This window comes from Saimiri boliviensis, chromosome 8 (genome assembly GCF_048565385.1).
Source record: "Saimiri boliviensis isolate mSaiBol1 chromosome 8, mSaiBol1.pri, whole genome shotgun sequence".
NCBI classification, from domain to species: domain Eukaryota; kingdom Metazoa; phylum Chordata; class Mammalia; order Primates; family Cebidae; genus Saimiri; species Saimiri boliviensis.
In genome coordinates, this window is record NC_133456.1 from 16,161,558 (window position 1) to 16,183,051 (window position 21,494).

The following is a 21,494-nucleotide window of genomic DNA, read 5'->3' on the forward strand; positions in this document are numbered from 1 at the left end:
CAGGAAATCTATCTTCTATAATTTGTTAGCTCATTAGCAAATTATAGCTCCCCTACTAATATTGTCTTATTTTCATTTGTGTCCCCAAATTAGCCATAAGAGAAAATGTAAGGGCTAGAGATGTTTACATGTTTTAGTTTTTCCATTTTAGATGTTATTCAGCCACCATAGCCCTCAGGGAATATCAAATTGCTCATGAGAGTAAAAACTATGAGATATCCCTTTAAACTAAACAGTTGAAAAGTATCCAGTTTTTTTTTTTTTTTGAGTAAGTAGAGAAAATAAACCTGAGAGAGATAGCTATATTGAGCTTTATAAGCACACATTGAAATTTTAACTCAAAAGACTCTTCTCTATTTCAATGCATATGGCGAAGAGATGAAACTGAGAGGTGACATCTGTCTTGTGTGGGGTGAGTGGCATATGCATCTGGCTGTCTTCTGTTCTGCCTCCCAGGGGCATCCAGTTAAGACTGGAATGGCTCATCTCTGCCCCACCAAGAGTGCATGCAGCAGGCTCTTTAGAAAGTGCTCACTGATTTGAATCCGGCTTTAATGGTCTAAGTAAACAAAGTCTTAAGGAGAGAGAAATTGGGATGACATTATCTATCTCTCCAACCTAGTATTAGGAAATGTTTCATTCTGGTTATTTCAAAGATGGCAACTTAATATCATTACCCAAACGTTTTTTTAGTCAAATGCTATTTCAGACCCCAATAAATCAGGTTGCCTACTTCAGGTTGAAGTTTATAGTTCATGAAAGAGAAAAGGGATGAGATTTTTGTGGAAATATTTAAATCACCTCAGAGACTTATTTCTAACGTCGAATGGACTTCCTTTCACCTGCCCAGGCTCCATATCCCCTTCTCTGGTAAGAGCCTTCAAGTTTGTTTTGGAATGCTCCTCCTCATTCCCTGGTGACAATCTTTGTCGTCCACCAAGGAAGGTGCCAGGCCTCCCTTTGCCAAGAAAGAGGCTGGGGGCCCCAGTCACACCAATCAAATACCTTTCCCTGCAAGAGGAGTCTTGAATCAAGAGCTTCAGGCACTGACGGCAGGGTTGGGTTTGAGCAGAATTACTCTGACAGTGGCACTCAAGAGACTGTCTGTGAGTTCCTGCTCCCTGAACTCTCAGGGCTGTCCAGTTCCTTTTTCAGACTGGCTCTTCAGCTATCCCTCTAGCAATGGTCTTCCCCACAGCCTTCTAACGTGTTCTCCTTTTCCTCTGGGTTAGAGATGGATTCTGTTGCTTGCAACCACAGAATCTTCAAACCTTCACGAATCAAGTACAACCTGATATGCCGATTCCAGGTCAGTTTGATCCAAGCATAAAGCAGGTATGTTTAAAATCTGTACGGAGCAGGACACTGCTCAGATGAACCACATAAATTCTTTAAAACAATAAAATTAAGTTGAAGTTTTCTGTCATTCTTACTGGCTTCCCTCTGGTCTGATAATGTAGTTTTATTTGATGGTGAAATTACAAATTAGGAGAAGATTCTATTCCTAACAGATTCCTACATCTTCTCCTAATTTATAATTAGAAGAAAAGAACTTTACATTATATTGAAAGGGAGAGAGCTGAGTTTTCAACTGGAAGCTCAAGACACAGACAAACTAGTAACTCATGGAGAAATCAAGGGTAATCAAAATATTTTGAGCTTTTTTTTATCCTCATGTTTCAAAATAAAAACATACAAAATAAGGCTAAAGCAAAGAACAGCCTACACAAGATAATATACAGGAAAGGACCACGAACTCTGGGAGGCGCCATCCAAATGTAAGGCGGCAGTCCTACCAGCTGAGCCGTAACTTGCCAACTCACCTTTGCCAGGGACAAGGGCCGTCCTCAAGGCTTCCTTCAGAGAGCTGTGCCCATGTAGTAGTCTGTGGCTGGGCGAGATGGCCACATGGGAGGTGCCGTAAATGGCTTCAGGTGTGGTTGTATAGGCAGTCATCTTTTCTCCCGTGACTTGCCCATGAACCTGGTGGTAGGAAAGAAGAATGATGTCGGCCGGTGTGGTGGCTCACGCCTGTAATCCCAGCACTTTGGGAGGTCAAGGTGGGTGGATCATGAAGTCAGGAGTTTGAGACCAGCCTGGACAACATGGCGATACCCCATCTCTACTAAAAATACAACAGTTAGCCAGGTGTGGTGGCATGTGCCTGTAGTCCCAGCTACTGGAGAGGCTGAGGCAGGAGAGTCACTTGAACCCAGGAGGTGGAGGGTGCAGTGAGCTGAGACCACGCCATTGCACCCCAGCCTGGGTGACAGAGTGACTCTTCGTCTCAAAAAAAAAAAAAAAAAAAAAGTGATGCCATTCCTCAGTCCTCCCTTTGGGCTGTGTTCTCCCTAACTACATTCCCTTCCCTTCCCCTTCCCTCATTCCCTAACAGTGACCACAGCTCTGACCACTGGACCAGGGGTATGGGGACTCAGATGGTACCTGGCAAAAGCTGATAAGAGGATCACAGTTCCCTTTCAGAAACACCCCCTACCACTTGCCCCACACCAGGCATGCAGGCATTCCCAACTTGAAGGCAGTCAACAAACAATGCTCAGAAAGATACTCTCCTGGTTTCCCTGGCTCCATTGTTGACAAATAAAAAGTAACTATTAGTGCTATGTTGTTTGTGTCCTGAGAAAGAAGCTGTATTTTCTTCAAGGATTTAAGGGTATATATATATTAAAAAAAAAGCATCTACTTTTCTAAGAAGAAAAACAGGTGCCAAGTTTATTAGTGTTTTGAAGAGAGAAAGGATGGCCTGAGCCGAGTTCATGACTATGAGTCCCTAGAGCTAGTTAAAATGCCTTTGAAGGAAGTGGCACACAGCCATCCACTGAAGGCCAATTAATGTGACAGACATGGAGGACACAGAGTGGACAGGTGCTACTTCCTTCATGCATTTATTGAAACATATTGACAGAGTGCCAATAATGAACTAAAAGACAGTCTACCACATGGTCTAAGTGCCAATTAAGTGTCACCTATGGAGCCAGAATTGGGGACTGTGCTGAAGAACTGAGATCCTTCCTTCCCTGAGACAGTGTGTTGCCCCATCTCATTTTCAGGTGGGTCCAGGAATGGAGATAAAAACATGTTCACAGTCAAACGCTGGCAAAGATGAAAGTGGAGAGGACATTCCACACACAGTAGCCGGCAGGCTCAGAGACCCACACCCTGAACGCTAGCTAAGGAGCAAAGGCCTTGGACATGAGGACCAGACGCAGGCCAATGCAAAGGCCATGAAAGAGATGGCCCTGCAGATTTAAACAAAAGTCATGGCAGGACTGACCTTCAGAACTCTCACCATTGTCTCAGGAAACCAGGAAGAGGAAAAGCTCAGTCCAGCATTCGTTACTGAAATGTTTCCAAGGTACACACTCCCTTACGGGAGGCTTTCCATGTTTGCAGTTGGAATAAGTTGGATCACTTTTGTGAGGAGGTTGCACAGGGCATTATGAGCTCAGTGGCAGGCGGCACGTGCTTGCAGACACCAGGTATGGTTGTCAGCAAGGAAGAGTCTAGAAAGGAAGGCCAACTTTGTCTCAGCTGCTGCTTCTAAAGGTTTTGATGGGGACAAAGGTGAGGGCGGGTTTGGCGCTAAATGAACAGAGCAGAAAAGTCTTGATGACAGAAGGAGAAGTCAGAAGGATAAGAAAAAGCATACCCAGGTAAAAAAAAAAAACAGCAATAGAACAACTCTCTAGTCAGCAGAGAAAAAGAGAGAAGTTCTAGAGTAGGTGGGTCTTATACTGTGACCTTTCGGCGGTGTTTCCACAGAATTTTCAAACACAGTCCCTAAGCTCTAAGTCTGTCTAGTTTTGAAATGGTGTTATAGGTAGCGTCTGCTTCCTTGGCTTTTAATCTGCTTTGTGATGTGCACCCCTTTGAAAATACAATGAGAGTAATGGACCCATTGCTCAGGAAAATGCCCACACAACATTTTGCACCTAAAATTTCAGGGAGTTCATGGACCCCTGAAGATCCTCTGTCTGTGCTGTCCAGTATGGTAGCCAGTAGCAATTTCTGGCTATGAATCAAAGCACTTGAAATATAGCTAGAATGAACTATAAATGTAGAATATAGTAGATTTCAAAGACTGTACTACAACGTACACTCTTTAACAAATCATTTCTTACTGAGCCCATCTTGAAATGGAAACATTTTGGTTACAATGGGTTAAAGAAAATGTTATTAAAATTCATTTCACCTGTTCTTTGCAATTTTAAAAAATGTGGCTACTAGAAAATTTTAAATTGTGCACGTTTAGACTGTGCTGTGGTGTAGTCCCAAATTGCTGGTTTACTCAATGAGTCCCAAGTGTAGAAGAAGACTTGTAAGCATGAATTGCTGGAGCTGCTATCACTTGCTCACCTTTAATGTGAAGTCCAGGTGGCAGCCCACACAGTCCCCAATCCAGTGGGCTTGCATGCCTTTTATTCCATACCATTCCGGAAGATCTGCCAACGCATCCTGCATGGCCTGTGCAAATGAAAGGAGAACAAAGAAGTAGACGCACAACGCTTATTGAAGAAAAAGCAAATGATGTGCGGCTTGTGAAGGTAGGAAAAGCAGAGACACTAAAGGAGGTTCAGGATTTGGCTCTCTCTTTGGTCACTAAGTCAGAGGAGGCCAGGAAAGGTTAGAAACAGATGCATTCATTATGACTCAGTTCAGTGAGATGGGTTTGACCGATTTTGCTGTCCCAAGTGAGTCAAGGTTTCATGGAAAGAAGAAAATTAACAAAGAAAGATCATACTTCCCATCTTTGGCAAGTGTGTTTAGTATATTTTCTCCCATAGTCTAGAAACTAGAAAAATTAAGTTCAAGTTTAAGAATTTTGAAACTCTAAGCCATTCATGAATGTTCTACAATCAAACAATATCATATATAGGAATTATAAATTATATCTTTGCATTTAAAAATATTAATTTTATAAACATATAAGGAAAACATGACATTAATTTGTGTAAACATTTGCCATTAGAAAAGGGCATATATTGATTTTCAACTTTGTCTACTTTTAATCTTAAATTCCTTTAAAATGGAGGTCTTTATATAAATTATTTCTATGGCCTTAAGCACATGCCAGCCCTTATTTGAGATGTGCCCCTTCAACAGATGGATTTAAAAGTCAATCATATTTGTAATGTGAAGATCCCAATTTCAAATTCCTTTATATGATGGTTAATAGAGGCAATATAACAATGCTTTATTTGTTTGGTGCTTTATAATTCACAAAGTACTTTCAGGTATATTTCTTCTCACACACTCTGCTGTGGTAGCTTATTTTCAGATGAATAAACTTCTGTTACAACAGGTTATGTGGCCCATGCAAGGTCACAGGAATTGATAAGCCAGGACTAAAACCTAGATTTACTAACAGTGTTCTTTCTGCTACAGCACAAAGATTCTTATGTTAATATGTGACAAAAACAATAGCAGCAGGCCGGGCGCGGTGGCTCATGCCTGTAATCCCAGCACTTTGGGAGGCTGAGGAAGGCAGATCTCTTGAGGTCAAGTGTTTGAGACCTGCCTGGCCAACATGGCGAAAACCATCTCTACTAAAAATACAAAAATTAGCCAGGCATGGTGGTGCGTGCCTCTAGTCCCAGTTACTTGGGAGGCTGAGGCAGGAGAATTGCTTGAACCCCAGAGGCAGAGGCTGCAGCGAGCCAAGATTATACCACTGTACTGCAGCCTGGGTGACACAGTGAGACTCTGTCTCAAAAAACAAAAACAAAAAATAAACACACAGAGCATTTTCCATATTTACCGTCTATGTATGCAAACTATTGCTTTAAAATAATTCAACAGGCTATATCATTGTTTTATGTGATGATCCATATTTCATTTTACGATAAAAACATAAAACAACAACAACAACAAAAACATACTGCTAAGTTTGGCACTGTGTAGGTCGCAATTCTTAATCCCACAGTGTTCCTGATCTGAATTCAGAGAGTATGGCATAGGGAAATGTTGGCCTGTGATCTCTACGGCTCAACTGCAAACTCTTAATTTTTCTTTATATTCCACACAGGGCCTGGTCCAGAGCCTAGAACCATGCCTTATCCTGGGCAAATGTTCAATGAATTACCATTTAATTCCCGGTACTCAAGGGAGAGAATTAGAGAGCAGTACTACAGAACCCAATCCCCAGGCATCTGGAAAGGGCATTCTACTAACCTTTGTAGAATGCTTCGTAAGTACCAGGCACTTTTGTGTATGTTGCCTCATTTAATCTTCACATCAACAGCACAAGTCAAGTGGTAATACTCCACATCCCAGATGAGAAAACAAGTCTCAGAAATTTTTCCTAAGTCACTCTACAAGTATGGGATGGAGCAGTGGAAGCAGCACTTGAAGCAAGATGCAGCTGACTCCTAAGTCCATATTCAGTCTGATACTCTGCTATGCAATTACTACTGTATAACAAGAGTACTTAAATTCGCCTTTCCCATATCTGTATTTCAGATAACTTCAGCTTGCCATACTCTAACTAAAAGGCATGCATTAGAGATCCATCTGCTTCTATTATCTTATTTATATTTTTATTTCCTTCCTAGAAGGAAGACCCTGGTCACAGAGCCACAGGGCTGAGGTTATCATCAAAATCCCTTCTCTTTATAGATGAGGACACACAGGCCCAGAGAGCAATCTGCCTAACATCACTTAGCCAAGTGGAGCCAGGCCTGAGACCACTGTACTCAGGTCTCTTAGTTCAGCACTCAGCCCTCATTCAACCAGAGTATACCTTCCTGAGTAGAACTATAGGATAGGTGAGTGGCAGGGCTCCGCCACCAACTATGGAAGCTTGAAAGGGAACAAACTTGTCACCATATCCAACTCCCTACCCTGCTGATGCTAAGGAGTATAACCAGTCATAGGTTCAGTACAGTTTCAGAACACTGCAGGGTGACGCAGAGGCACAGGATAACTGCCTTCAATGCCACACCAGATTGACAGGCTGGAGATGCTGGTACCAATGGCAGCAATGGCTTAATCAGACCATTTTTGGGAAAAGACTGTGGCTGTGCCTTTGTTCTCCCCTAATTCCTGCCTGAGCTTGGATCTCTGGCTTTCTCATTCAACTGTGAGCAACCTGATTCTCTTCTGATCAATTCTTCTTTGGTTTAAGTTAACCACAGTTAACTTTATGTTGTTTGTAACCAAGTTTCCTAACTAACATCAATGGATTATAAAAGTTTCAATATGCTGATACATATATATTTATAGTAGCTGATTCTGTAATGCCTCAATGTCATTGTAGCAAAAGTAGAAAATCTTGAATATATTAATTATATACTAATATAATGTTAGTAAACCATTAATTAATCTTCTGATAAAATTAAGTACTCTAGAATGCTTTTCAATTTTTAGAGCAATTTAGGGGGTCTCAAATGTCAACCAGCACGCAAGTATATTATAAACTCTGAAAATGACCAATAGCTTTTCCTCTCCAAAGACCAACGAGGATCCATTCAACTTTCAAACAAACCCATATGTGGTCTAATGGGATCTGATGTCTTTAGATCATATAAAATCCACGTTACATAATCTGAAAATTGGCTCGATCTCCCTGACTGGGTCTAATTCTGATAGCACTTTACAACCCTTCCTTTACCAGCATTACTGAACCGCTACTGCATTAGCTCTCTCATTGTACTTTTTCTTCTAGATTGAATCGTCAAGGCTGGGAAACTTCTTATTGAGGAACCTTACTTAAAATATTCAGATCTTGATGAGGATGAAAGATTCAAATAGGATGAAATGTGAATGTTTTCATATGCTAATTCTGGAAAAATGCCTCCTTAAAACTTAACCAAATCTATGAATATTTTTAAAAACCAAAAGAAATTTTTAAAATTAACTAAATGAAATCAACATCTTGAACAACTCTGCAAGCTCTTTTCAGTCTCCACTGTATAACAAACATTATTCACGACTGTTTTACTGATGAACAGGGCTTCAGAAAGCACCTTGTCCAACAGCTGCTGATAACCCCAGGCTGGCCCAGACCAAGGCTCTGCCAGAATAAGAATGATGTGAGCAGTGCTACAGTAGTTTATTTATTTTTTTAAATTGAGATGGAGTTTCGCTCTTCTAACCCAGGCTGGAGTACAATGGCATGATCTCGGCCCACTGCAACCTCTGCCTCCTAGGTTCAAGCAATTCTCCTGCCTTAGCCTCCCGAATAGCTGGGATTACAGGTATTCGTCACCATGTCCAGCTAATTTTTGTATTTTTAGTAGAGACGGGGTTTCACCATGTTGACCAGGATGGTCTCAATCTCTTGACCTCGTGATCCACCCACCTAGGCCTCCCAAAGTGCTGGGATTATAGGCATGAGCCACCACGATAGGCCCCATTGTTTAATTTAAAGAGCTGTTTTTGTTTGTTTGGGTTTTTGTTTAGTTTATAGTCTTCTTCTTCCTTTTTTTTTTTTTTTTTTTTTAAAGTGTTCAGTGATAGTAGATAGCATCCATCTCATTTCATGTCTTTACATCTAGCAAACAGGACTGAAATGTGTATCTTTTCCCTATACTGGCCAATCTTAATTTATAGAAATCCCACTGGCTCACAGAATCCAAAAACCTGGGAAAAAAGCAGGTTTTTAGATTCTTTTTAAAAGTGCTATGAAAGCCTTTGCAAATCAAATCTGAGGGAACCCAATATGTAAGAGTTGAAAGAAATGCCCTTTCTATCCTCTAATTCCTTAATTCCTCCCTACCGACTCTCCACGCTTTGAAACACTTTGGAAAGCATTAATTTATTCAAAGCCTCTCATTTAATAAATATTTTAAATGGGGTTCTGAGAGGTCATGTGATTTCCCTAGACTCAATTAAGTCAGCAGCAGAGCCAAGATAATGAATTATCCAGATCTTCTGATTATAAAGGTTCCCTGGGGTTGCTATTTGGCCTATACAGAAGTACTGTGGTTTGCAAAGGGGTCTTACATCTGTTTTTCCTAGAATGTGTCTGAAAAGACAGCCACTGTCACTTTGTAGGCACACCATCTGAACAAAGATGTTTGAATAAACTGAAACAGAACTAGGCATTCATGAGTCAAGATGAGCCAGTGTTTAAGAACATGCACAAAAAAAGTGGGGAGGGGGGGTGCTGAAGTAACATCCAACTAAAAAGATTTTAGTAATACAAAATGTAATCAGGAATAAGAAAGAGAAAGATCAAAACTAAAAAGCTGGGGATAAAAAGAGGATTAAATACAACGTGGCTAATATGACTTTCTCTTCAAAGAAGCGGAAATAATGCTAGCAATAAATCCTAACTTCCAAAGAGAGAAAGTTAAGCTGAAGCATTAAGAACAAGGTGCAACATGACCACAAATGAGAATTCTAGAAAGCTGGGCACGGTGGCTCACACCTATAATCCCAGCACTCTGGGAGGCCGAGGTGGGCAGATCATGAGGTCAGGAGATAAGACCATCCTGGCTAACACGGTGAAAGCCCGTCTCTACTGAAAATACAAAAAATTAGGCGGATGTGGTGGTGTGCACCTGTAGTCCCAGCTACTCGGGAGGCTGAGGCAGGAGAATCACTTGAATCTGGGAGGCGGAGGTTGTAGTGAGCCGAGATGGCACCACTGCACTCCAGCCTGGGTGACAGAGGGAGACTCTATCTCAAAAAAAAAAGAAAAGAAAAAAGAAAAACAAAAAAGAGAATTCTAGAAAAAGTGGATTGAAAACATGATACATTTTAGAAGACCCAGGCAAAAAAAGTACACTCAAACTGAGAAGTACAGACCCTTTAAAACAAGTGGATGTATTAGCTACTAAGGGGAGGTGGAGAATGGAAAACCTTAAGAGCTGGACACAGACTTGAGTGAATGAAGACACAAGACTGAAAGAGAACATCTAATCAAAATGCACACTTTTTAAAAGCTTGACAATTAGCATACTTATAAATTGGTGTGATTTGATTTGCAATTATTTTTGAATTATGATGTATATATATTTTTCTAAAACTTATTCTTGTTGCCAAAATTTCTTTATTCTTTTTTTGGGGGGGAAGGGGGCATCATTTTAATGCAATCACTTTAAAGACACAATATGTAAGTTCTAAAAAAAGGAAAACCAATTCTGAAGACAGCAAGATGTTTAAAAATGTAGATATTCCTAAAGTTGATGCCTGAAGGATGTGAAAAAAAATGTAGATATTCCCTCTAGAATATTCTGGAGGAATGAACTTTCTCTCACACTCTAGTCCCCTGTCCTGCTTTGATTCTAGCATGAAGATTTAGACATTAAAAAAAACCTATTTGGCATAATGTCTGCCTTGTTTGACTTTACAGAAGACACGACTAATACATAAACATAATAAAGCCTCCCTATTATGATAGTTCTGTGTCAACCTCTCATTGGAATGTGCTATGTAATCTATGCAAAATCTATTTGTTGTGGCATCTCAATGCAGACGTTTATTTGCAAATACTACTGTGCTATCCAAGAGTCTCAATTCCAATGCAGGTGCTGTCCTAGCAGGGAAATAATCAGTTCCGAGCAAGGCATCCTGCTAATCATGATATATGACTTGCCAACAAGGTGTGGTTTCATGGGATTTCAGGGCAAGAGGAAAAGAGGTACCAAGCAGCCCCACATACATCAAGGGCACACCCCAGAGCTATGGGAAAGAGAGGGACAAACCAAGTGCTATAGAATGGCTTCCATAAAAGAACTCCTAAATACGTAAACAGTGTCACTGTGCTAGAAAAGGATGTGCTTTCTAGGTATGCCCATCATGGAATGCCCTGGGGACTTCATTACGCAGCCTCACGTACATGCTCTGTGGAAGAGGATACCGTAAAGGGAACCAGGAAGTACGGGAGCAGCCAATTTGGCTAATCTCTGCTTACCCATACATCCACTCAGGTTACACTAACCCATCTTTTCTTTCCTCCTCTGACCCACCTTTACAGCAGCAGAACAATTCTAATTCCTAATTCCAGTAACTTTGGAGAGAAGGTTCTGAAATGTCACCACCACACTCCTTAGAATGCAGATGATGAGGGCCAAACTCTCCCAATAACAGAGCCACCTGTCTGATGAGATCTCTGATTCTCAGAGGCCACCTATGTCACCTCCCTGCCCCTGGGTCTACAAGATAAGAGACAGGCTCCCACAGGAGAGGGATGGAATAGCCAAATAGCCACAACTTGAAAATCATCCTCAGCCTAATTTGTGGCACTAGACTATCCTTGCCTGAAAAGGTGGTCTTATTCCACGAAAGGGGAGGCTTGAGGGCAAGGCTGAAAGCTTTTATTGGTTAAATCATGAAAAACAAAATGGCAACAGCTATTCCAGGGGACATTCTGCTCACTTACCTTCAAGTCAGAAGCCTCCCTACAGATTGAATATTTGCAAGAACATAAGATCATCTCTTGCTAAGACACTCAGGTCTAAAGAAGATGTGTAAATAAATGATATAACCCGGATATCATGCTGTTTTCTTTTATGATCGCCAAAATGATTTTTTTTTTTTGAGACAGGGTCTCACTCTGTTGCCCAGGCTGGAATGCAGTGGGGGCAATCTCAGGTTACTGCAGCCTCAACCACCTGGGGCTCAAGTGGTCCTCCCATGTCAGCCTCCTGAGTAGCCGGGACTATAGGCACACACTAGAGGCACACACCACTACATCTGGTTAATTTTTATATTTCTTGTGGAGATGAGGTTTTGCCAGTTGCCCAAGCTGGTCTTGAGCTCCTGAGCTCAAGCAATCTACCTGCTTTGGCCTCCCAAAATGTTGGGATTACAGGCATGAGCCACCTTGCCCAGCAATAATCTTTTCATGGAAAGAGAAGAAGAAAATTAACAATTACCCAAAACTGGCCAAAATACCCAGGGAGATGACTATTAATATTTTGTTCTATATCCTTCCATCCTACTTATATCCTATCTTCTACTCATTCTAAGATACACATTTTTCGCAAAAACTCCGACACTGGGACATGTCTTACAATCGGTAGCATCTAACAATATATTGATAGCATTTTTCTTTTTTAGTGGAGCGTACAGTTTAAAACTACTTATGCCAGGATCAACAAACTCTAGCATGTATGTTTGTATATATGTTTTTACATAGTTAAAAGCATCTTGTTAATACTCTCTGAAAACTACAGAATGCATTTCACCTGAGTTTTCAACTTACTACAGCTTTACCAAGTCTCTATTTTGAGTAAATCTGACACTTGGAGCTAGCAAGCCATCCTGGAACAGTAAGCAAATATACAGAGAAGTGGAAAGACGCTGTGGAAAGTGTCTCTCTGCATAAGAGAATGCTTATTTTGAAAAACACAGTATTGACATGTATGTATCTGTTAATGACTGCTTCTTTCACAGCAGCAGTCACTGGATGGGTCTTTACTGGTCTCTCTGCAGCTGGGCTCAGAAGAGCCCATGGTAAGGACAGAGCACTGGAGTAAATAATAACAAAAGCAAGACAGAGAGGGCAATGAGTCAATTTCATCAAGAACATACCAGAAAACCTCTAATCACTGCACTTGCCATGACCTGGCCATTTGTGCCCTCTCTGTACCTGCTGCATTTCCTACGGCAAATGTCCTCCCTTCCTGCAACACATGCTGACGGGCTAGGATCTGCACATGATTCTCAGAAATGCTTGGTTGCTTGGAAACTGTCCCCAGAAGCAGGGGTAAAGAATGCAGGTGAAACCCCGTCTCTACTAAAAATATAAAAATTAGCCAGGTATGGTGGTGGTGCCTGTAATCCCAGCTACTCAGGAGGCTGAGGCAGGAGAATCACTTGAACCTGGAAGGTGGCAGTTGCAGTAAGCTGAGATTGTACCACTGTACTCCAGCCTGGGAGACAGAGTGAGACTCAGTCTTTAAAAAAAAAAAAAAAAAAATGCAGGACTGGGACTGAAGATACCTAAGTTGAATTCTGGCCCTTCCCTGGTCTTGGCACCTCAATTATAAAATAAAACATTAGCAGTTTTCAAGGATGGGTCACACACCTCAGAATGGCAACCAGCCCCCTGGGAAGGAGTGAGGAGGACATGATGTGGGCTGCTCAAAAGAAAGCAACACCTTATTTCCTTATCTTAATTTGTTTTTTGACATCATATTGATTTTGCAATTTCCGGCAGCAGTAAAGGCAGGCATGAGGGGTTTTTTGTTTATTTGCTTTTATGTTTTACAGGGACACTGAGCTAAATGCTCTCTCAAGTTTCTTCTAGCTTTAAAGTTCAAATAACTCTCTAAGCTAAAGAGGTTCATTGGTGACAGTCACCAGGCCTCTGCAGCAATCCCTGAGACCCCTCAATGAGAGGCTAAATACATCTCTTTCCTCCCATGGAGTCTAGGCTGACACCTCAAGAAGACCTGTATACCCGAAAAACAGGAGCTCAAGAAGGACACTAGGGGTTTAAAAGGAACACGCAATGCTTAGCTCTATCTTTATTGTTTCCTGATCAAATTAACAATTTATTTTGTTGCCCATAATCATAAGAGGTATACTACTAGATATTTCTTCCCTTTTTCCTTTGCGGTCATTCCTTCCATCATGGAAATAAAACATGAAAACCTTTCTGTTTGCAGAGCAGGTTGCTGACCCAAAGACTGTTTCCTGCAGAAGTCCTCTTTCATTCTCACACACTCTGGAGTATGTGTGCCAGCATTGCTGTCTTTATTTCCTTGACAGAAAGGGACAGTGGAGTGTGGGCAAGAAGTCAGGGCTAAGAGAAATGAGATGATGGCAGACAATTGACCTAATAGAGACTACATACAGATGTGACTAGGCATGGGCAGGGGGACATTTGGGAGGTGGGCAGGAAGGCCCTGCATCCATGGAGGGAAACCTGATGGCCCGTACTGTCTCTCTACCATCTGGAAACACCATTGGTTTCTGAATCCCAGAGTGAGGGTACAGCTCTGGACCAACCTCTGGTGCACCTTTCCTGGAGGAAGTTCCCTCTTAGGCCTGCTGAGAGCCAGCCAGTTGCCTCCTCCCAGAATCTTGCCTTGGCCCCCTGCTGTTATAAAAGATCTTACTCTCTCGACTCAGGAAGCCTCTTGTTTGCCTGGGAAGTGCCAGGGAAAAGGCAGCCTTGAGCTGTCTACCTTTCTTTGGCCTCTGTCCCCATCCCACCACTGCCCAGTCCCATCCCTAGAAGGACTTCTGAGGGGCTGGCTCTCCTAGTAACAACTTCTACCTGGTCCTTGTGGCACTGGCCACTTGGGCCAGCAATCATGCTGAGAAGGGCTGAGAGCATAGGATGGAGGATACGGAAGAAGAGAGTTCAATTCAGAATAGCCTAGGAGAGAAAAGATCCTGGAGAGGCAGGGAAAATAGAGAAGAGAAGCAGGAGATATTATGTAAGAAGGAGCAGAATTTAACCATTAATTAGCTTTGTGAGACAGGGAGTCAAAACCAGATTCCTGGGACTGGGAGTAGAATCTACGGTAGCCAAGAGAAGAGACAGCATGGCGTGGGGGAGAATTCTGCTGGAGAGACTGAAGGCTCTGAGGCTGTGGCTGAGCACTGGTCTGAGACTAAGGGTTGAGAGCCGGCATGGGCTCTGGCCTCCTACCCTACAGCATTTAATCTTAAATGGGGAGGGATACGGCCACCCTCAGCCTTGTCTGATCACAGAGGGGCACAGTGAGGATAAATGCAGTAAGAGCTTCAAAGCCACAGAGCTTTTAAGAGAAATCCCTCATTGTAGATAAATCCAAGCATCATCATCAAATCCCAGCCCTGGCCTGGTCCTCAGATCCCTGCAGAGAAGCTGACAGTTTGCTAAACTTTTCTCACTTGCTCCACTCAGTTTTGTTATTTTTGCATCTTCTGCCAACATCTAATTTGTGCCACCCATCAAGGCCCAGCGTGCACACAATGGAGGTGGCAGTGACTGGATGCACAGAGGAGGGGAGGCGCTTTCTTGAGGTCAGAGGGCAGAGTAGGGTCAAACTTTGTTACCAATTTTGTTACCAACTTTGTTAGAAACTTTGTTACCAAACTTTCATAACAATCCCTTTGCAACACTTCTAGAGCAACACAGGGGTGAAGGGGGTTAAGAGGGTGATGTTACTGGAGAGGCACTTCCTGGTGCCACCTGTGATCCAGCCTCTGTTCTGGTGCTGAGACAGGATCTGAAGGTAGGAGAAGCAATCCAGGCAAGAGGCCCAATTTCTGGGGGGCCCAGTGCTGCAGATTTAGAACAAAGGTCTCCTAAAGGTCTTCATTCCAGACTTCAGGTGACTCTTGGAGGCAGGACCGTGCCTCACGGCTCCTCCAAGGCTTTCTCTTAGCGCCAACATTCTCCACCACCTCCCCAAAGAACTGGCACAAACTTCCCTTCTCTCCCCTCACCTCCTCTCTCCTCCAGCCCCATGTTTGCCTGCTCTGCAGACTAAAACAAGACCAGCATGTTCTGGTAAAGGTAACTCTGCTTTACCCACAAGCTCGCAGGTGACACCAGGAGGACAGGAACAAAGAGGGCAGGGAAATGAGCACTTATCACCTCCCATGCCCACTGATTTCATAATGGCTTGCTGCTGCCCATCTGCTTCTCACCAGCACAAATTCATCCTACTTAGAAATACTCGATGAAGAATAAGGTTTCCTGCACATCTGGAAGGCAACAAGATGCTCCCTTGCAGATATCTTGCGCTTCCCATCTTTCCTCACTTCCTCAGCGATACTGCCTTGGACGGCTGGGCAGATCTGGGCCTCCTCCTCCTCCTCATCTCCTCTGCATTCTCCTGCAGGGGATGTGACAGCTCATGTCCACCACTGTCTGTGGCGCTAGAGTCTAAGCTTCTTAAGAGCAGAGATCTCAGCTGCTCTGTCTGTATTCTTAGCACCCCGCCTAGGGTCTGGCCAGGCACTCAATAACATCTGAGGAAAAAAAATGAATGAGTTCAGATGCAGAGAAGGAAGAGAGACTGCTGGTTAACAGCTCAGCCGCTCAGGTTTGAATCCCCGTGCAGTTACTTATCACTAGTATGCGCTTCAGTCTGCTTATCGGTAAAATGGAGACAAGGGGAGTACCTACCCTCAAAAGATTAAAGTGAGGGTTCAGTAAGATGGTACAAAGAAAGGCCTGAGCCCTGATCTGAGATCATCAGGTAGGAACGAAGGCAAACGCAGACTTTGCTCACATTACAGGAGTTGCCAAGTCACTCTTGAAAACTGGGAAAACATAACCACCAATTTGGTGTGGGGGTTGACTAAGTTAGCACCATGAGGGCATGGTTATGTCCATTTAACACCAGGGAGGGGCATGTGCGTGGTGCCCAGGGGCTGAGAGCCCGCAGTGCAGCCAGGAGGGGCCAGTGGAGTCAGCAGGAGAAATGGAAATCATAGCTTTGACAGAAAAGTTCATTTGAACGAAAGTTTTGTTCAACTCTGAACAAAAGTTCAAAAGGCCTTCTCTCTATTTGTCTCTCCCTCCAATTGTCACTCTGCTGTCAGGAACTGAGGCGTTCCATCAGACTCCGAATCCTTTCGCTTGCTGTAAATAAGGCTCCAATCCATCCTCCGCCCCTTGCTCTCACCTCAGCAGTGCTGCCCACAAGACACCGCCCACACAGCTCTGCCAAGACTAATTCACGTTCTTCAGATACTCCTACCGCAAGTTTTCTTTTTCACAGAATGAGTGGCTGAAATCACTTTAATGTTTCACAAAGCAAACAATCCTAGGAAGACTGGCTCGGGGGTAAGAGGAGAAAAGTCAAATATATCACAGAACAGGCTGAATAAAGCAACTTCATATTGCTGGATTCTCTGTAATATTCACATGAGGCATTGTCTTTAAAATTAGGACGTTAAGTGAATGAAAGGAGGGCTCCTTCACAGCCATGCTCCCAAGGAGACCACAGTCACACATCACAGAGGCAGCCTGCAGAGCTGCAGAACGAGATGCAAATACAGAGCTCTAAAGATAACTGTGCAGGCACAGCTCACGGCCGATCCCAACACCCCACTGCCCATCCTCTTCCCTGCTGTAGCTCAACTACAGAAGCTAAAAAGAAAGCCCAAGCCTGCTTTCCTAGTCTTCCTTGAAGCTGGAGGTAGCCATAACACACTTGGGGCTAACAGGACATCAGTGGAATTCTACTGGGGATTTCTGGGAAAGCTTTTGTTTCCCAGATAAAAGGAAGTTTTTGGAACTGCTCCTTCTGCTTCTTTCTTTCCTTTTTTTTTTTTAAATAGAGATGGGGGTCTTGATATTGCCTAAGCTGGTCTTGAACTCTTAGGCTGAAGTGATTCTCCCACTTCAGCCTCCCCAAGTGCTGAGATTACAGGCACGAGTCACTGTTCCCAGTCCTTTTCTTTTTGTCTTGAATGGAGACGCGAAGTCTGGAGCTGTAGCAACCATCTTGCAAACATAAGGTGACAGGAAGAAAGGGTCAAGAGAACTACCGAGATGCGAACTCAGCCCTATCCTAGTTCAGTCTTGGCAGCTTGTTACGTGGGAACAGTAATTTCCCGTTTGTCTAAACCACTGTATCTCCGATTTCCAGTTGCTTGCAGCTGAAAGCATTACTGGCTGATTCAACATCTCATCCTTATCTATATAGCAGGGCTTCTTCACTACCTCAAGTCTATTTTTATCATACCAAGTTTTAAAACAAATGTCCTATCTCACTCAATCTTTGAAGTTTTAGACCTAATTTCCCAAATAATCCAAATGACAATTTCCCTATTATTTCATATCTCTATTCAAGTAACTTATGGCCATTTCAAACTGAAAAGGGTCAGGACTATATCTCTTCCAGGACTCCCTTTCCCAGCAAGCAGCTTAACCATCCACGTGGTATTCAAGCCAGGATTTCCTTGATGCCACCATCTCTTACATACTTTCTTCCAATACATTACCACGCTCTATGGATTTTGCCACCCGAGCATTTTTCTCACCTACTCAATTCTCTCTACTATTCTCACCTACATCGAAATTTTGCGTACCTGGACCATTGCAATAACTTTCTAACTGATCTCTCTGCATCTACACTTGCCCTTCCTTCCACAGTGATCTTATAAAAACATATATCTGACCATGTCATTCCCTTCCTTAGAATCCTTTAGTGGTTTCCTATGGTCCCCATGGTTAAAGTGTAAATTCCGTAAGCCCTAAAGGCCTTGCCTGATCTGTCCCCTGAACACCTCTCCAGCCCTATCTTGAGCTTTTCTGCTTGGCTCTTTTAGTTTAAGCTACAGTGTCCTTCTTCCAGTTTTTCAAACCCATCATATACCTTTCTGTTTTAGGGCCACTACACATGCTGTTCCCTACATAGGTGTGTGAGGGGGGTTTTATGCAGTTTTATGTCTACCCAACCCTGCAGTTTTATGTCTACCTAACCCTTACTTATCCCTCTGTGGCCCAAAGAGTGGAGTTTTCATTTCAGATATTAAACAGATTTCTAGCTGGTTCTTTTTTTTTTTTTTTTTTTAATTTCGACTCTCTCCTAAGATCCCCTATCTGTTCATTCATTAAGATTATGTTTTCCTTTAAGTCCCAGACCATTTATAGAATATATGTCTTTGGCTTTATTTACTAATTCCAATATCTGGGCCATCTCATGGTCTATTTCTATTGAAATACCTTTTCCCTCCCTTGATTTTAGGATATACTTTCCGGCTTCTGTGCAAGTGTAGCAATCTTTAATTATATGAAGGACACTGCAGATAAAACCTTGGGAGTCTGCATTCATTGTCTCCCTTTAAAGATGTTGAGGTTGGTTCTGGAAGTTCCCTTTGAACCACTCATGCTTACTTTTTTATTAAAATAAGTCTATTTTGATTTTGTCCTTAGCTTTAGGGTGTCATCCCTACTCTAATGCATGGCCTTTGTTGGGGGTCTCAACTACATACCCTTGGCTGAGTTATAATGCCAACATTTCCCAGTACTGCACAGGGCCCCTCATGTCCGTGTTTCTGTTCTGTTCTCAGCCCTATAGCATTATTCTTTGTTAGGCTTCATGAAGTCTTGTTCTCTCTCTTCTGATTTTCAGAACAAACCAAGTGCTGACCTCAAAAGACAGTTTTTTTTTCAATACATCTGCACAGGAGTTCAGCAAGAACCAGGTGAGTCACCACAGTAACTAACCATTTCCACTGAACAGTCGAAAACTCACAGCTGACAATTTAAATAATGTTCCTCAGTTAGGTTATTACATTTCCAACTAGAGGCAGAGTTCAAAACAGAAGATCTAATTAGGTGGCCTTTCCAACAAGGCCTATAACAGAATCATCTGACAGCTCTGAGAGGTAACCAAGCATCTCTCCCTGTAATGTAGTGAACCCCAACTGTCAGCAGATAGGGTCTCCCACTGCCTAGGGTGATACGGAAAGCAACATCCTCAGCTTTTTTCTTCACATTCAGTCTCCAATATTGCTGTGCTTAAAAGGAGCAACACACCATGTTAACAAGTTCTAATAAGCACTTCCCAAAGTCCATATGCTATTCTCTGCTGCATTAAGAATAAATTACAATGGGAAAACAGCCTCGTTAAGACGTGTTTTGTGTGAGGAAACCAGAGGTCATATTTCCGTATGGCATTGGTATTGTGAGATGGTGTACTACAGTTCTAATTCACAAAGTTTTGCAGTGATCACAGGTTACTGAGAACCTCGTGCTTTCTTTGTATAAGAACGACAGTACTGGATCTAAGCCAGAGTCAATTTCAGTACCCACAAAACAACTCATGGGCCACCATGGAAGGGGACAACTATTCTTATAGTAACTACCACAGGGGAAGAACTACCATGACGTACCATGAGTAGTATTTCATGATGCCCTTACCTTTTCAGATTCTACTTATGTCCAGTCTCATGCATGCATAAGAATACAAATGTCACCAAACTGCCATGTGAATATCCCTCAAAAGCTTTCATCATTTCTCTCTGGAGTTTCAGAGAGTAAACCCTAAACTCCAACACCTTGAAACTTGATAAGCTCAAAGGACACATTGCATGGCGTGGTTCTAGTACAATCAGAAATGATTTTTTGCCCAGGCTGTGGGTGACTTAAAAAGCAAGCCCCTGCTTTCAATGATTGATTTTTGCCTTGACTCTCTCAACATGGGAACGGCTAAAAGGCACCTGAAAGACCACTTAGTCCGACCTGCTTATTGTATTGATGAGGAAAATAAGGCCCAGGAACCAGTTTATCAAGCTTTAGTGCCTGGCTTAGTTGACTTTCACTTGGCTTTCCCTCATGGAGGCCAGCCACTCTCTTCACTTCTTTTAGATAATCTCTTCTGGACCTCCATTGAAAAATCTAAGCATGTGAAGTTTAGAGTTGGGAGGGAAAGACATGCACCAAACTTAATAAACCAAAGGTCATTTACTTATCTGAGATTTCATTCTATCTTTCCGGAGGTCTCATCAGAACTACACAGTTGAAGACATTTTTCTTTTTCTCTCTCTTTTTCTACATGAGGAAGGCCACCTCTCTCTTTTTTAAAGCTTTATCACGGATACAATTATGGATGATTTTTGACCTCTGTGGCAGTGAGTTGAAAGGTCAGCAAACAACGGCCTACAGTGACCTCCAGGCGCTATACTTGACTTAGAATGGAAGACCAAGCCCATCACCAGCTAAGTGAGTGATGAGGTTGAGCTGCTTCCTGTCTGTACACCCATGGCTCCCAGCCCTTCCCAGAGCTCACCCCTCACAGTGAGGCTCTCTAATACCCAGAAGCCTTCGATGTTGCCTGCCAGCATGTAAGGCATTAGCGGAGAGCCTCCAGGCTGACACTCACCTTTGCGTAAGCGGTTGTCTTAATAAACCACTGTTTGAGGTACTTCTGTTCCACCTTTGCTCCAGAACGCCAGGAACAGCCATGTTCATCCACCTGCTCATTGGCGAGCACTGTTTGATCCACTGGGTCCCAGTTAACCAAGGCCTGTATAATTCATGAAACAAAAATGGCACAATTTGGCGAGTATTCTTAATGAGACTATCCTGAGGTTTCTTACATGTGAGAGGGCCCACAAATGCAATGGCTCTGCTCCATGGAGTACTGCTTGGTAAAAAAAAATCATTTGCAAGTTGTACAAAGAACACATTAATTTCCTCTGTGCTTTCATCTTATTAGAACAGCCTTGGGAAGGATGTATTTAAGGATGTGTCTAACACAACTTTGGTATCTTATATGAAAGGATGAACTTGCAGGATGTAAAAATCTTAGCAAGCAGAATAAAAGAAGAAAAAAATGGCACCTATTTAAAATTTAACACAATAGAATTAGGGAAATCTTCAGTGTACAACTCAAATTTTTACATGTAACCATGTTGTGCCTTCTACCAATCAATACCTGCCCCAACAATGGTAGCTCTTCTGAGCTCTGTCTCCACAGATTCATTTTGCTGATAGAACATGTAAAACATGTAGTCTTAACTATTACGAAGATTCTCTCCTTAGAGTTCTGGTTAGTGCCTATCTTCATTTAAAATAAATACCCCTGCCATCTACATTCACACCTTTATGACATTCAGGTACCACT

The 21,494-nt window shown here is 42.6% G+C and overlaps 1 protein-coding gene across 3 annotated transcripts in view; it reads right to left on the reverse strand.

Annotated features, from left to right (window-relative positions):
* The window catches only part of LARS2 (leucyl-tRNA synthetase 2, mitochondrial), a 167,809-nt gene that overhangs the window by 79,117 nt on the left and 67,198 nt on the right, over positions 1–21,494 (reverse strand). For all 3 annotated transcript variants that reach the window (XM_074403996.1, XM_010336992.3, XM_074403995.1), the window contains 3 exons: positions 20,751–20,894; positions 4,378–4,485; positions 1,824–1,983 (listed from right to left, as the gene is read on the reverse strand). In XM_074403996.1, the coding sequence (XP_074260097.1) occupies positions 1,824–1,983; positions 4,378–4,485; positions 20,751–20,894 (412 nt within the window). The remainder of the gene's footprint in view (positions 1–1,823; positions 1,984–4,377; positions 4,486–20,750; positions 20,895–21,494) is intronic.